This window comes from Eptatretus burgeri, chromosome 8 (assembly GCF_056783735.1).
Source record: "Eptatretus burgeri isolate ZD-2024b chromosome 8, Ebu_testis_v1, whole genome shotgun sequence".
NCBI lineage: Eukaryota > Metazoa > Chordata > Myxini > Myxiniformes > Myxinidae > Eptatretus > Eptatretus burgeri.
In genome coordinates this window covers 69,777,996-69,795,495 of record NC_140968.1, presented here as the reverse complement: position 1 = coordinate 69,795,495, position 17,500 = coordinate 69,777,996, and the positions used below count along the sequence as shown (strand labels likewise).

General features: G+C 46.6%; 1 protein-coding gene across 3 annotated transcripts in view; it reads right to left on the bottom strand.

Moving 5' to 3' along the window:
• Nucleotides 1-17,500, bottom strand: part of LOC147021985 (nuclear factor of activated T-cells, cytoplasmic 3-like) — a 155,585-nt gene that overhangs the window by 68,608 nt on the left and 69,477 nt on the right. For 2 of the 3 annotated variants that reach the window (XM_085892480.1, XM_085892482.1), the window contains exon 2: nt 6,858-7,042. In XM_085892480.1, the coding sequence (XP_085748606.1) occupies nt 6,858-7,042 (185 nt within the window). Of the gene's footprint in view, nt 1-6,857; nt 7,043-7,557; nt 7,711-17,500 lie in introns of all 3 variants that reach the window. The other variant, XM_085892483.1, reaches the window with a different exon arrangement.

Here is a 17,500-nt window from a genome sequence, read left to right as displayed (position 1 = left end):
CAAACCCCCTAAGGCACCAGGTACACACACACACACACACATATATACACACACACACACACACACACACACACACACACACACACACACACACACACACACACACACACACACACACACACACACACACACACACACACACACACACACACACACACAACGTAGCTATTCCTGGTGGTCAGGCTGGACCGTGGTGTGGACGCAACAGTCCCTGGATTGGCGTCGGACGAGCTGGCCTTGCTCTCGTCAGGGGGGGGGGGGGGCAGGAGAAACCGTGGTGCTGTCGACCTCCTGGTCTTGGCCCAAGTCCGCTCACAGCCGCCAGGGAACCAGTTTTGGCGCCAAGCCGCGAGCAGGAGAGGGAGGCAGGTCCGCACGCCGTTCGACCCCGCACTCCGAGCTAGCAGAACCCCAGAGCCAACCAAGGTGAGGCACGAGGCCCAGGAAGGCCACAAGACACGATGAAAAAACAGGATCGAATCAGCGCAACAACAAGCACGCTCCCAGCACAACAACCTGCACCAGAACAGTTTTTCTGTCCCGATCTTCTACTTCTTCCTTTTCGACCCCGAACAGAACCTTTTTATCCTCCCGTCCTCGTCACTTCCAATCGAGCCGTTTATTGGCCCTGCACCATCGCCTTCCGCCAATCGTGATCACGGGGCGGAGCCATCAGCAGCACTGTCCTGTGACGTCACAGCAAGCCTCCAGGGACTACTAAAAGGGGTTTACGCAGACACACTGACCCTATCCCGTGTCCCTATCTAATTACGTGACAATTATCAATTCCCCCTTGAAGAAATGGACATTAACTAGACAACTTATCACCACTGAATTGCTACTTATTACATCGAGATCCTGGTAAACTCGAACAGCATGGCATACCTAATTAAACATCCTAATTACCCTTTGAATGCATACCCCCCCTCAAACGTAACACTGCCCCCTCCTCTGGTACCGCACCTCCTGCAAGGTATATCACAGGCGCTACCGTACCAGTCTTAACACTTACTGACTCACACCGAATTAACATAACGAAATAAAGTAGGAGGGGCAATGGGCAGCGAGTCGCAGCTAACTTACCTATCCTGCTTAATGTACTACCCCCTTATGGCCTTATCCTCGCCTAAACAATCATTCATTTTTTTATTTTTATTTTTATTTTATCACATGAGAGCACTGAGCGAAGTTGCACTCCATCCTCTGGACCAACACTCTTCCAGTGATCTGGGGAGGGGAAACAAAAGGTTCCACAAAAACACAACACTTATACTTTACATTCCTACTCTAAGCCTTAACGACACTATTCACGGAATATTTACACTTGACCGCGTCCCCCAGTGGATGCTAATAGACCCAGCGTTACCTGGGGAGCCAATTTTCAAATTTACTTCAGCCAAAAATTATGCGGACCTCATGCCCTTGCTGCACATGTCAAGTTGTGCGGGATCGAGTGGGACTCACACATCTTCACAACACTCACACCATGGTCATCATCACATTTCTAGGTCATGGTCCCCATTTTAATGATGCAGGCTGAATCCCGTCATGTCCGTGGGGTGGGTTACCACAAGATGATGGGGGCATCTCAGGTGCAACCATGCCCACAGATAAGCTTTAGTCCAACCCGACGTTTCTCCGCCCCCGCCCCCTTTGATTCCCACCCCCCTGGTAGCCATCAGCTCTAACCCCGTACAACACACTGGAAGGGGTCTCACTGGCTCCTCTGGCCTTCCTGGGTCGCCAAGGTCCTAACCGCCTTGGTCGCCCAACCAGACCCTCTCCCAGTTGCCTCCAGACACTGTCACCGTTCGCCACCAGGGGTGAATCTCCTTGAAGGGGGTCGCAATTCCCGCTTACAGTGAGCTTCAGCAATCCCTGCGGACAAGCACATCACCCCCACCCACAAAACCACATGACTCCCCCACCCCATCGGCCTTACATGTGACACCTGCATTTCTAACACTTCACCGACCATGACCTTCCCTGTTACCACACCATGTCCAATAAAAAAATCAACCTGTGCACCATACATTTCACTTCTTAACTTGAAACAACTCACACAGCACTTCTCACCCGATCCACGCACCAGCCATTGGACAGCCACTCGTGCCCGCTTTGTTACCAATTACCCACTGTCCCTATTGTCACTCCAAAACCCAGCAGAACTGACAAACCCATGCCAATTTTCCCACCAAAGGAGGGCACTTCGCCACAATCTCAGCAGCCGAGCATGGCCCGAAATTTTCAGCCCAATCTCGTTTCCCCGACCCCCGACAGTGATTTCAGGACCCGACCCATGAAAGGGCATCCCGGATAGACCTGACGGTTCAGCAGGAGGATTCATCCTCTCCGGGCTTGAAAGTCTATTGGAGGGTCTCTCCATCGCCGGGTACCGGCAATATCGTTGCACGTGTCCTCTTCGCCCGCACCGGAAACAACTCCCCATAAAAGGCCCCCGTGGGTATCGGTGTGATGTCTCTTCCGGTTCCGGACCCCCTCGGCCATAATCAAATTGCTCTATTGGCTGGGCTGGACCCCGCCGCTTTGGCGCACCAACTACCGAATTACCCCTTATCAAACTTGACAGTTTCTGGCAAATTTCCTGAAACATTTGGGTAATGCCAATTTCTCCCAGCCCCCCTCCCTGATCCTGGATCTCCGCCTGTCGGATCGTCACCGATGGCCTCTCGGGCACCCGACCCGGCCGACTCCACGAGGCCAGCCTGGCCGCGCACTCGGCCGCTCTGTGTACGGTGGGTGGATCCTGTAGCTCCACTAGCGCTCGGACCTCAGGGTCAGGAAGAGCAGCTAAAAATTTCTCGAGTGCCAGTCTGTCCCACGCCTCCACTGTAAGGTCCCGATACGCGATCCTGACTGATTGGTAAATGTCCTGTGCCAGCTCCTGCACTGTCTCACCCGCTTTAATCTGCGGTGCTGGAGCTGGGCCCGCACCAGATCACAGTTCGCTGCGAACCCAAACCGACGGCTCAACGCCTCGCAAATGTGGGAGCTGGTCAACATCCCCTCTGCGATCACGTTCAACACATCTGCGGCTGGTCCCCGCAACGTTGCCACCAAATTCCCTGTACGTTCCCGCTCATTCCACCCGTTTAGTCGGGAAATACACTCAAATTGCGTCAGAAAAGCTTCAAGGCTCCCTGAGCCGTCAAAATTTACCAGGGGGATCACTTTTACGGTGGCCCGCTTCTCAGTTTCTCCCTTGTCCGAATCCAGCCCAGGGATCAAACACCCTTGTGGCTCCGTATCCAATTTCGGAGCCCACTGTGGCCAAAGATGTTTTGTGGTGAGGGTCTCATGGGTCAATTTTGCATCCTGTTCCAAACGTTGAATGGACTGATTCACCTCTTCCCGCAGGATCTTCTGGGCCCGCACAACCTCCTCCAAGGCTCCGTCGCGAGTTTGTAGCTGCTCCTCAACCAACCCGGACACTCTACTTACAAAATACGGCTCTACCAGGCCTTTATCCAAGACTTCATCTTGGCTCATAATTTTATCTTGTTCGTCCAAACGAGCCTCCAATCCTTTTACCTCCTCCGCCAAATTCATCCCTTGCTTCCTCAGCTCTCCCCACTCTTCTACTTGCAGCTGCATTCGAGCATCCACACAGGCACGATGACGTTCCAGGCTTTCATCCACTTTATCAACCCGAATGTTCGTTGCATCAATTTTATCTACCAATTTTTTCCGTATATTTTCCCTCTCCAATGTAATTTCTACCTTTGTTTCCTCCAATCTATCCTCGAATTTACTTTGTATTTCCCCCAATTTAACATCCACACACTCCTGCATCTCAGTTTTCATTTTCTCCATCTTTTCCCCCAATTCATCCCTCATTAAATCAATCCGTGCACCCAACTGTACCCCCATTACTCCCAATTGATCTGTCATTTCTGCCCTCTGTGTCACGAATTGATTTGCCATTTGTGACGTCATGTCCCCTTTTAAACGTTCCAACATTGTCTGGATCGACATCGCGCCGGTTTCCGGCGCTGCCGGCTCCATTACGGGCAATGAAGCACGGTCCACGCTCGGAATGGGGGAGGTTCCAATCCGACCCCCGTCTCTCCCTTCTTCCCCCGACTCGCTGCCAGACACGTGGCCTTCCTCCTCAAACATCTGCACATCCGCCATGGTGCAGAAGTCCCGTTTGCCGCCAATTAAATTTAATTTGAAAAATCCCGCGCTTTTCTGTAGTAATTTTATATTCCAATCCGTGGCGAGATTTCAGTTCTGGTATATTTTCCCGATACCGAATATAATTTAGAGGGGTTCGAACATCCAACACCCTGACACCAATGTGACGTACACGGGACTTGAACAGTCCCGCCAACGTAGAATGAGCCGAAACAATGGAGGCGGTTTATTTATTTATAACCCAAAGATGGCGGTTCTAATCGCTCTACCGCAAACGGGACGAGGAAGGTGGCACGAGTCGCTTTTCACTGAGTTGATAACGTTTATTCCTCCAACCAGAAATAACAAGACTCGGCAAGAAGAGGGATCTGGGGCGATTCGACGGGATGGTGTGGGATCGGGCGTGGGGAAAACACAGAAAATTCCAATGAATATACAGATCTCAAACCCTCTAAGGCGCCAAGTACGTACACACACACACACACACACACACACACACACACACACACACACACACACACACACACACACACACACACACACACACACACACACACACACACACAAAACGTAGCTATTTCTGGTGGTCAGGCTGGACCGTGGTGTGGACGCAACAGTCCCTGGATTGGCGTCGGATGAGCTGGCCTTGCTCTCGTCAGGGGGGGCAGGAGAAACCGTGGTGCTGTCGACCTCCTGGTCTTGGCCCAAGTCCGCTCACAGCCGCCAGGGAACCAGTTCTGGCGCCAAGCCGTGAGCAGGAGAGGGAGGCAGGTCCGCCCGCCGTTCGACCCCGCACTCCGAGCCAGCAGAACCCCAGAGCCAACCAAGGTGAGGCACGAGGACCAGGAAGGCCACAAGACACGATGAAAAAACAGGATCGAATCAGCGCAACAACAAGCACGCTCCCAGCACAACAACCTCCACCAGAACAGTTTTTCTGTCCCGATCTTCTACTTCTTCCTTTTCGACCCCGAACAGAACCTTTTTATCCTCCCGTCCTCGTCACTTCCAATCGAGCCATTTTATTGGCCCTGCGCCATCGCCTTCCGCCAATCGTGATCACGGGGCGGAGCCATCCGCAGCACTGTCCTGTGACGTCACGGCAAGCCTCCAGGGACTACTAAAAGGGGTTTACGCAGACACACTTACCCTATCCTGTGTCCCTATCTCATTACATGACAATTATCATTTCCCCCTTGAAGAAATGGACATTTACTAGACAACTTATCACCACTGAATTGCTACTTATTACATCGATATCCTGGTAAACTCGAACAGCATGGCATACCTAATTAAACATCCTAATTACCCTTTGAATGCATACCCCCCTCAAACGTAACAATATGTTCCTTCCCACCTATTGTAAATAAATATCCTATTGTTGAATGTAGCAGCTCGTTTTTGTGTTTTCTTCATTGGTTTGGCCTGGTGCGTGTTGAGAATTATTAAGGCCGTTCGGGCCGGTAAATTGTTCATTTGGTCCGGCGCGGCTTTGGTAATTCCGCTCGGTTACGCCGGATCCGAATTGGTGACAGCGACTCGATTTGGACAAAGTCGGCCGAGGGTGTGGTTTCCCCGGTAGTTGGACGGCGTGAGTACTTAGCTAAATTGTAGTTGGACAAGTGGACCCTACCTCACGCCGTCGAAATATTGGCGACCACAGTCCGATAAGGGACCCGTCGGCTCCGGAGTTATCCGGGGTGATGACCTATAAATTCCGGGCGATCGGTGGAGCCGACTCAACTACTCCATCTTGCGGTCGTGCTCGTTGCCGATACCCGGCCCCACAACAATGCGTCCAAACTACACTCAGTTTCCGTTTTCCTGATAAGAAACCAACGTTGTAATTTTTGTCACCGACCAAATGGAAACACAACATGCAGTAGCCAGTTGTGCCAATCCTCCTGGAGGATGCCTGTTATTGGCAGAGCAAGCAACTCATTGAGGTGAAGCAAGCCAATACTCAAAGATACTTGGAAGTGGTGACGCCCATATCTACTCAATGTGTAGTGGATACGCGCATGGAAGGTGCTTTACAATAAATATCTTACGTAACGTTTTGGGCATTGAGTGGATCATAGGTTTTAGCTTCAGACAAAAGAACACAGAAGAGGTGTATGTGTGTGTGTGTTTCCCCTTTATAACTGAAGAAGGCCATTAATATAAAACACGTGAACTACCTGCTCAATTTGCTTATGCTGCCCAGACAGGAACCACATTCGAAGATAGCAAGCGGTCTAACCTGGTGTAAAGGAACCTCAAATAAGACCAGATCACTTGCTACCCACACTCCAGGCAGGGATAACTCACCTACTCTTCACAAAGGACAGTGGGATCTTTAACATATTTCATCTAATGCTGGCAGATGAGACACCAAGTTTAACATCTATCCGAGGGGCATCACACTTTGTGATGCATCACCCTGCTTTGAAGCACCGATCCGAGAGTTTATAGTCAGATGAGGAATCAAACCCAGATTAGACAGCTCAAAGGTCATTGCGCTACCTCTGCACCATCCTGTTAGACATGCTGTTTTGAACAAGGAAATAACTCCTCACAATCATTGTGAAAGTAGGACTGCCACCTACTGGCCATTGTAGTGTTCAGATGAAAAATTGTATTAAAAATAAACATTTGCCATTTTGTAGATCAGGATAAAGTGTTGAGTCGATTTCAAAAATTAGATTTGAATGGCTTACCTCTGTTTGGTTTCCATCGGATGATGATGGTATAGCAGACAAGTGTCTCAAAGCTGGGTGGCCCAAAGGTGAAGGCTCAGGAACAGTGGAAGAATGAGAGAGAAACTTCTGAGCAGAGTATGATACTTGATTCGGATTACACATCAGGTGGTCTGCATATTCAGCCTGAAATTCATTGTTGGCACCTACGGTGTAAGAAGCAACAGGATCTAAATATTTTATAACTCGATGAACAAGCTTTGGTCAATCTCTGGCTTTAATGTCAATTCACAGGCCTATTAGTCACACCTCATCCATGGAAATCTTTGCCAAGAACAAACATGCCAATAATCAAAAACAGTAGCATTAAACTGGTATCCCAACTTCACCTTGTCACTCAGTTACAAAGGAGAAATGCAAACAGCTGACAAATAATCTGTTAAAGAACAGTTAGTCGAATGAAAGATAATGACGAAGCAAAATACTGCCGAGGTATGAAGCCTTCTTTGGACCTCAGATCTGCCAAGTGGTTTAACCTTGTAACCAGGTTAATCCCGTTTAATCCCACCCTGTTATCCATGTGTCCAAGTTTAGACCATGTGAGGAAGTTTGCTTCAATTCAGCAACAATAACATATTTCTGAAAAAAAAACAAGAACCGAGCACGAATCAAAATCAATAAACGTGCAGAAAACTCGAACGGAACTCGGTGGAGCGCGTACCTCCGCCAGGCTGAACAGTTTACGTTTTGTATCCCACTGATAGGTCGGATCTGAATCCTGACCCGAACCAAAATCTAATCGGCTTGTTCTCGTCACCGAGCTAACTCATCCATCAAGTTTCGTCCGAATCCAGCCACAACTGTTTGAGATATCCTGTTCACAGACAGACAGAGGTGAAAACATAACCTCCACCCACCTTCGGTGGCAGAGGTAATGAACAAAGGATGACACTTAAAGATATGCTCAATAACCATATCCCTTATGGCCACAGATGAGTCACAAGCAAATGACCAAGCACGAAAACGATATCTCTTCCTTTATAAATCGCTGAGAAGGCTGTACGGATTGAAAACTAAGAATACAATGAGGAAGGAAGACTCCCAAGAGTGCTTTCAGTCAACCCTGACAACCACCCAGAGAACGCCAAATAACTCTAATCTACTTTTGCTACTGTACTACTACTGTACTAGGAATTTGCTACTACTAGGAGTCTACTACTACTACTACTACTACTACCACTAGGAATTTGTAATCTTTTTATTTTGTAATACAAGTTTCCTGACAAGGAACTTCAATGCAGGAGGCCATGAGGCCCATCAAGCCTACACTGTGGTTGCCATGCTATGGTTTTTTACCTCCACCACCGAAGGTGAAGGAGGTTGTGTTTTCACCCCTTTGTCTGTTTGTTTGTTTGTGTACTGGATATCTTAAAAAGTTGTGCACGGATTCGGATGAAACTTGGTGGGCAGGTTCGGTGTGTGACAAGGAAGAATCGATTCTATTTTGGTGAAGATCCGGATCCAAATTTGGATACGAGTTTTATTTAATTTTTTAAGTGATTTTTCACCATTGAGAGATGCGGCCAAAAATGATACATAACAGACATAGGATGATACAGTATTTCAAAAAAGTAATGGGCCCGATATGTTCTCGTGGGTCAAGCATTACGCGGCGGAGGTATGCACTCTACCGAGTGCCATTATTGTTTTGTCTGTGTTCCATCCTTTAAAAATGCTGAGCCTCAAGTCTGTGGGATCACTCAGCTTGGGTTCAAATCACTGACCTCCCAGACTCATTGTGAGTGCTGTAACCTCAGAGTGGATGCTCTAACATTACACGACCGAGTCCGATTAATTATGTTCATGGTACCGATGATAGTTGTCTACTCTTCGCAAAAGACACCTTGGGATCTTTAACGTCCACCAGTGACCAGTGCAGACAGGCCGAATGCCCATGAATATAAAACAGCAGGATGTTGGTTTATAGCTGGGTCAGGATTCGAACTCAGGTGAGAAAGCTCAGAGGTGAGTGTGCTTAGGTCTAAGCCATTCGACCAGCCTACAAACACTCAAATCGAATACCAGGAAACATACAAACTTCCAACGGTTTCTCAACCCTTAGAAATCCCAAATATTGAAATACTGAAAAGAACAGCTTCTTCTTATTATTATTATTATTCTTTCTTTAACAGCTGCAAATATTTCCAAGTTCTTGTGGGGTAGGCCATGGGAACGTGTTTGGCCAAAGTCTGTCACAAACTGGCTGGCCAGGTCTGAATTTGACTCAGGAGTTAAGACAGGAATTTGGGATTTGTTCTTGGTGCCGGCGATAGCTCACCAACTCTTTGTGAAGGACAGCGTGGAATTTTTACTGCCCACCAACTAATGACGGCAGACAGGAGACCCACTTTAATGTCCATCCGAGAGACGGCACACACATTGATGAATCACCCTACCTGTGAAACACCGGAATGACAGTTTATAGCTGGGTTGGGATTCAAACCCAGGCTCGACAGCTTACAGGCGAGTGTACACACATCTATAAAATCCTGACAGCCCCCTGAAAAGAACAGTATTGGCAAGAAACACACACAAAAAAACACAGGAACTGACTACAAAGAGCAATCAGAGATTGCAGACCCTCGGCAGGATTTGTTTTGTGTGGTTAATAAATAGAAGGAATTACTAAATTAAAGGTCGAAAGGGCAAAGGTCTGAAAAGGTCTAAAAGTTGAAATGGTTAAAAGATCTAAAGGTTGGCTGAAAGATCGAAAGCTGTAAAGGTGAAAAGGTCTAAAAGGTACTGAAAAGGTCAAAAGGTGCAAAGATAGAAAGATGTAAAAACCCCTTTAGACCTTTCAAACTTTACAGTCTAAAAATCTAAAGTATCAAAAGGGTCTTGAAAGGTCTTAGGGGTCTAACTAAAAGGTCTAAATGCATTTGAAAAGGGTCTGTGAATATCAAAGGGGTCTAAAGTATCTAAAGGGTATTAAAAGGTCTGAAAGGTGTGATAGTCAAAAGCTCTGAAAAGGGTCTAAAAGGTATAAAGGGGTCAAAGGGGTTAAAAGTGTTGACAGGGTTTTTAAAAGTCAAAAAGAAAATGGTCTAATGGGTCTGAAGGGTATAAAGGGGTATATCGAGGTCTAAAAGGTACATTCCAAGCGTACATAATGAATGGACATAATTAAGACATGGTCACGGTCCACTCACGCTCCAGCATAACATAGAATTAATAGACGTACTGGGGGGGTGGGGGGGTGGTCAGAGGGGGTTAGATATGACCATAGAGCAAAGAGGAATGTATAGAATCGCATGGTCTGTGCATGAATAGTCAGTCAATCTCGATGTAATAAGTAGTGACATGTCAGCTTAAGGATCGTCCTGCTTGATTGTGCATCATACAGGGAGTGGTGCATGGTAATAATTAATTAGGGATAATGGTTAAGGAAATTGTGTGCATAAACAACGATGGAAACCTCTACCGGGGTACCGGGAGACTTTGCAAGAGAGAGGGGCGGAGCTATGAACGCCTCCAGGGGCGGAGCTATGAACGCCTCCAGGGGCGGAGCTATGAACGCCTCCAGGGGCGGAGCTATGAACACCTCCAGGGGCGGAGCTTTGAAAGCCTCTAGGGGCGGAGCTATGAACACCTCCAGGGGCGGAGCTATGAACACCTCCAGGGGCGGAGCTATGAACGCCTCCAGGGGCAGAGCTTTGAAAGCCTCCAGGGGCAGAGCTATGAACACCTCCAGGGGCAGAGCTTTGAAAGCCTCCAGGGGTGGGGCTGTGAACGCCTCCAGAGGCAGAGCTACGAACGCCTCCAGGGGCGGAGCTACAAACGCCTTCAGGGGCGGAGCTACAAACGCCTCCAGGGGCATAGCTATGAACGCCTCCAGGGGCGGGGCTATCAAAGCCTCCAGGGGCGGAGCTTTGAACGCCTCCAGGGGCGGAGCTATGAACGCCTCCAGGGGTGGAGCTATGAACGCCTCCAGGGGCAGAGCTATGAACGCCTCCAGGGGCAGAGCTATGAACGCCTCCAGGGGCGGAGCTATGAACGCCTCCAGGGGCGGAGCTATGAACGCCTCCAGGGGCGGAGCTATGAACGCCTCCAGGGGCGGAGCTTTGAACGCCTCCAGGGGCAGAGCTGTGAACGCCTCCAGGGGCAGAGCTATGAATGCCTCCAGGGGCGGAGCTATGAACGCCTCCAGGGGCGGAGCTATGAACGCCTCCAGGGGCGGAGCTATGAACGCCTCCAGGGGCGGAGCTTTGAACGCCTCCAGGGGTGGGGCTATGAACGCCTCCAGGGGCGGGGCTATGAACGCCTCCAGGGGCAGAGCTTTGAACCCCTCCAGGGGTGGGGCTATGAAGGCCTCCAGGGGCAGAGCTATGAATTCCTCCAGGGGCGGAGCTATGAACGCCTCCAGGGGCGGAGCTATGAACGCCTCCAGGGGCGGAGCTTTGAACGCCTCCAGGGGCGGAGCTTTGAACGCCTCCAGGGGCGGAGCTTTGAACGCCTCCAGGGGCGGAGCTATGAACGCCTCCAGGGGCGGAGCTATGAACGCCTCCAGGGGCGGAGCTATGAACGCCTCCAGGGGCGGAGCTATGAACGCCTCCAGGGGCGGAGCTTTGAACGCCTCCAGGGGCGGAGCTATGAACGCCTCCAGGGGCGGAGCTTTGAACGCCTCCAGGGGTGGAGCATTGCCCGGGGAGAAGAGGGAAGAGCCAAATCGGGTGGTTGGATGTGTGAGAGAGGACTAGACTGTAAAGTTCTGAGGAGAAAGAGAACAGAGGCAAAACAAGGAGACGGAGAGGACTGAGGAGAACAGTAAAGGAGATTGTCCGGTTTGCCTGCCTTCACCCTGTGCTCGTTCATCTGCCTGCTGCCTGTTCGTGGTCCTGCCCATCACCTGCTTGCAGCTGCTCTGCATCTATCCTTCACCCCACTACCACCAGAGCTGAGTCCCCCGGTTTTGTCCGTTTCCCATCTGTGATCAAGTCCGGAGTGAGACGCCTTAGTTTCTTTCGATTTATTTTATTCTCATTGTGTACAATTATTTATTAATTGCATTTCTTTCCTTCCCTGCCAAACCGTCATCATATCCCTCCACCAGTAAATCTTCCCCTGGTTGGTTGTGGTTTGGGGAATAAACTCGATGGTTTTTTTTTTTTTAAAGAGTGAAGGTTCTCGTATTTCTCCTCAGGATCCACATGCGCGTTGTCCGCCATAATTCGGAACATCTCCACAGTATTTAAAACCGTTTGGTACATCACGGGATTTCAACCTCCCGCCATGCCGAGCTCAACGTGAGTTCAGCTGTTGATGCTACATTACATAATTAATGGAAATAGTCACGTTCCAATAGTATGTAATTAATAGACATACTGTACTTACGTTCCAATAGTACAGAAAGTCCTCACTTAACATCGTTTCCGGTTAACATAGTTTCGTTATTAAGTTGCTGATGTATTGAGAATATACTTGTTTAAAGTCGTTCACCGTTCCGTGGGAAAGTCATTTTACCTCTAATTTAGTACCAAACGAATGGTTTTCCTCGTTTTAATAAAGATTTTGATGAGGTGGAAGAAGCTGACATCACACAACCTCTGCAATCACACAGATAAGATCTGAACCAATGAAGATTTGAAGCAATGAGAGATGAGGAAAAAAGCAACTGGAGATGATGATATTCAATTGTTTGTTTAAAATTATTTAAAACTTGTACTCTATATTTAAATAATGTCTTTTCTCTAACAATTAAAAAAAAAAATTCCCTCTTACCTAATCCCCTTATTTACATTAATTGTTATGGGTAAATTGGATTAGCCTAAAGTCATTTCAGTTAAAGTCGCACTTTTCAAGAATGTAACTACAACGTTAAACGAGGACTGGCTGAACATAACAGACGTACTCAGCTTCCAATAGTACGGAATAAATAGACGTACTCGCATACCGTTATTACCATGATCATTATTATCATAGTTATTATTAATATCATTTTCAATATTGTTATTATTATTATTATTATCATCACTATGTACCATCAACATGATTATTATCATTATGTCCCATTTGTGATGTAACAAAGTTTGAATGTAAAACGTGTATTCGTGTTCCACCCATGTGTTGTGTCATTTCCACTGGAAGTGGGAGAGAGCGGCGCTGCTCGATCTGGCAGGACGTGTGGTTGTTGTGGACAAGGCACGGTTTTTACCGACACACTTAGAGTGTTTTAAATGAAGAAAAACTGGTTTAAATCTCTGCAAGTGTTGGTTCAAAAGCCTGAAGCATTCTTATTCAAGAAACAGGACACGTAGGCCATTCCACGACACCATTATCATTATGGGCAATCGTCATCATTATTATCATCATTATGTACCATGATCATAATTTTCATTATGCATTTTTTTTTTGGAAGCATAATCAAGGCTTGTGGAAGAGCTCAGATTATCATCATTATCATTATCATTTCAATAGAATGTAATTAATATACATAATCACGTTCTGGGCAGACAAATACACGAGCACAAACAAATGGATCTAGATGCAATATCCTCTCCTCTGACGAGGGTAATAATGTGAAAGTATTAAAAACTAAACTAAAACGAAGACAAACTTTCACCCTTGGGAGAGTTTTCCCCCTTTGAAAAACCCAGCTCAGTCGATGAAAAATAACTTCCAGATATCAGTTTTTTTACTATTCCAATAACGACACATGATGATTGCCACTCACCTGCTGTAAGCTATCATTATCAATAAATTAGTCTCCAGAAAATTGGACCAAGAGTCGTTTAGCACAGCTGCAGATGATAGGTTTACGTGCCTTGTGACGTCGTTTTCATAGCATTCCGGAGTGGAAAGCCTACGAGTGTGTTGCTAAATGTCATTCCGAGTTCCAAAAATAATCACTCGGTTGCAACCAAGCAAACATACAGAGGTTTCCAAAGCAGAGCCGCAACAGCGTGATCGTGCGGTTGATAGGCAGGGGGTTCAGTGTTTGCTCAGATGTATAAAGGAAAGGCTCAGATGATAATAAAAAGTCATTTTTATATTAAATTTTATTTCACATTTATACCCTTTTACAAACACTGCTGAAAGATATCCATGAAATTGATTTGAAAATAATGTACAAGTTTGACCAATACACTTCCTCAAAGAAATTTGACCAGTACACTCTATTTGATCTCCTTCCTCATATCTTTCCTATTCTCCCTAATTATCTTCCTTTTATTCATTTTCCTTTTCTCAATTCTACCCCCCATCCCCCCTCTGTGTACATAACATGGAGATTGACCCTTCATATATATCAGGAATGAAAAGAAAAGCAGAATCAAACAAAATCAAGGAACAAAACAAATGATTTATATACACTGTTAAAAAGGCAAAGCAAGGCAGGGAAAACTAAAGAGTTCATGGAACACCTCACCCGATGCATCTTGGGGAAAAAGGACACGGGAAGGTTCTTTTAAACTCTTGCTTTGCGTTTCAGAGTACGATAGATATTTCCTTCGAGCTGACATTTTGTCTGAATCTCGATACTCAATCCCCAATGTTGAAGAGCGTGAAAGGCAAATTTGACTGGTCGAGATGGCGTAATATTTTTGTTCAAGTACTGCTAAACTGGAATTTTTGGAAGTGCCAACAAAACGATTTGAGTTCTTCAGTGTTCAAGTGTAAAATTCCGTTGAAACACGAATGAGAATTACTTTGCAATACATGTCTCCTACAGATGTGATATTTGCTAAGTCCAAAAAGGGCATAAGAACTCTGTGAAAAATTGACGAAACAACCTGAAACTCGAACCTGTTCTGCAACTTATCATAATAAATGAAGGTTTTCATGCGTAATTTCAGTTTTAGCCAGACTTTTCGCACCAGCAAACGCATCCCTTTATTTGGAGAGGAGGAGGGAGATTGAGACAAGACTCTGTGCAGAGCGTTGGTGCTGCCTAAGCCATCTCCTTGGCTATTGGGCACAATCCTGAACGGGTCGCCGCTCCGACACAGCATACCAGCATGCTGGAACTCATTTTGCAGACCTCGGAAGGATGACAGGCTGAGTTAACCCCAAATGGTATTCATTCAAAAGCTGAGCGGGATTTGAACTCAGGAACCTGGGATCCCAAGCCCACCACCCTAACCATTAAGCCAACACCAAAGCCAAACCTCGCCTCCAAAGCCAGTCGCCGACTGGGAATCCTCCGTCGTGCAAAGTCCTTCCTCAGCCCACCTGAGCTCCTGACCACTTACAAAGCTTTTGTCCACAGCCTGATAGAGTACTGCTCTCCCCTTTGGGCTGGTGCTCCTGCCTCCCACCTTTCTCGGCTTCACGCTGTGGAAACCAAGGCATTTCGGATTATTGGAATCTCCCGCAATGAGGCTGAGTCTTTGGGCCTCTCACTCAGTCACCGCAGGTTGGTCGGTGGTCTTTCTGTCTTCTACCGTCTCCTCTCCAGCCTCGCCCCCCCCTGCTCTCTCTGCGATTTGTCCTCACCACATTCTCGCAGGGCGCTCAAGGTCCGCCAACAACCCCCTTTTTGTAAAACTACCAAATCACGAATCACTGCTCACCTTCACTCTTTCATTCCTCTTTTTTTTTCCTGCCTTTGGAACAAACTCCCTCACTCTATTCATTCCCATTCTTCCCTCCAGGCCTTCAAAACAGCTGTTCGCCACCACCTCTTATCATCCCCCCTCCAAATCCTCGATCTTTTCTACCCCCGATAAGCCACCCAAACCCACTTCCTTCAAATTTCCTGCTTTCCTTCCTGAAAGTCCCTATAATGTCCATCTTCTATTCCCCATGTTCCCCACCCCATCCCTCTCCCTTCCACAGATCTCCTAATGTCTCTGTTCCCCACTGTTTTGTCCTTCCCACTCCCTCCCCTCTTGTCTCATGTCCCCCTTGATGTGCGTTGTGTGTTAGCTCTCATACGAGCATCGACAAGGTATAAAAAAAATTTAAAAAAACACCAGTCATTTTTATTTGGGCAGTGAATAATAATGCATTTGGTGCCAAAAATAATAAATAAATAGAAGGGTACTCTCAAGGGCACATACCTCAACTACGCAATGTCTGATCCAGTAGAACATATTGGCCCAATAATTTTTTGAAATATCATGCTAAATATCGTTTTTGGCCCCATTTCTCAATGGTGAAGAATCACTTTAAGCATTAACAAATTCTCGTATCCAGATCTGGATTCAGATCTTCACCAAAATCGAATAAATTCGTCCTCGTCACACACACACAACCTGTCCACCAAGTTTAATACAAATCCATCCACAACGTTTTGAGATATCGTTTAGCCCTATCTCTCAATGTTGCAGAATCACTGAAAAAAATCTGAAAAAAAGGAAGAAAAAAAAGATTTTCTACGTTTAAAAATGGCATAACTGTGTGAAAAATTGACGAAACACTCTGAAACTCGAACTTACTCTGTAACTTATCATAATACAGCCATGTACCAAGTTTCAGTTGAATATGTTAGAGGGTATGGGAAAAACGACAGAAAAGACACAGGTGGGACGGACAGACGGAGAACAAACGTACAGTTCCTCCGGTAAAACCGGTCGGGGACTCATAAGATAAAGGTTTTAAAGGCTGTAGAAAAAAACAACTTTTTTTCAGAAGTTTACCGCTGTTGGTGCAGTCATTTACACCACTTTATTTAACACTTTAAATTAGTTTGTCATTCATGGTGTTTGTGTCCTTGATGACATCCCTAAAACAATAATTTTCCTGTTTAGAATGATTTTCAATTTTGTTTGACTGCGAGGCAGACAGACTAAAACAATTACGCTATTCTTCTGTACGCATGTGTAAAATATGAGATTCCGTACAATTTGCCAAATTCAGAGCCAAAAGTACTGCTAAACTTCAGGTTCATGTTCTGAGGCATGTTCTGATTCGTGTTCTCCAGTGTTCAAAATATAACATTCAATTGAAATCAAGTTATTCCTCGATCATAGACTGACGTCTGCAGACAGAGACACTGACCTTCAGGGTAAAGAGATTGCTTCACCCTGCTTTTCACTTCGTGCATGGGGTAAATATCAAATAAACAACAACAAAAAACATTCACAGTAGTAACACTTGACATCTCGATGAGCCAGCAGACTGAACTCAAGATGGAGGAAACACAGCATAGGTTAAGGCCCTGTCACACCTTGACGATTTAGCCAGCGTATGCCTGACGTATGCAAAATTTGGCTAAAACGCTGGCACACGTCGAATACTTTATGGGTAAGTTTGTATACGTTAAGAGCACGCTGAAGCACGCTGGCATACGTCGTAGTACGCCGAGTATGTCGACAAATTTTAAGCATGCTCAAAATTTTTCGACGTATGCCAGCGTATGACTCACACGTTCCGCATAACGCTGCCCATAAGTTGTAGGCATGTTACGCGATCGTTGACACACGTCGACACACGTTACTAGTATGTTACTCATCAGTCGAAACACGTTAAGGTAATGGTTAGCGTCAGTGTTCCAGACTCCCTGTTTTGTTTTGTTTTTCTTTCTTTCTTCGGTATGACGGTGATGTTGAAACTTTGATAATTTCTAGTGCAGTTATAATATAATATAATTAATAGGCTGCCGCTCAACGATTTAAATCACAACTGCACGAGAAATCAAAGTGTCAACATCACCATCATACTGAAGA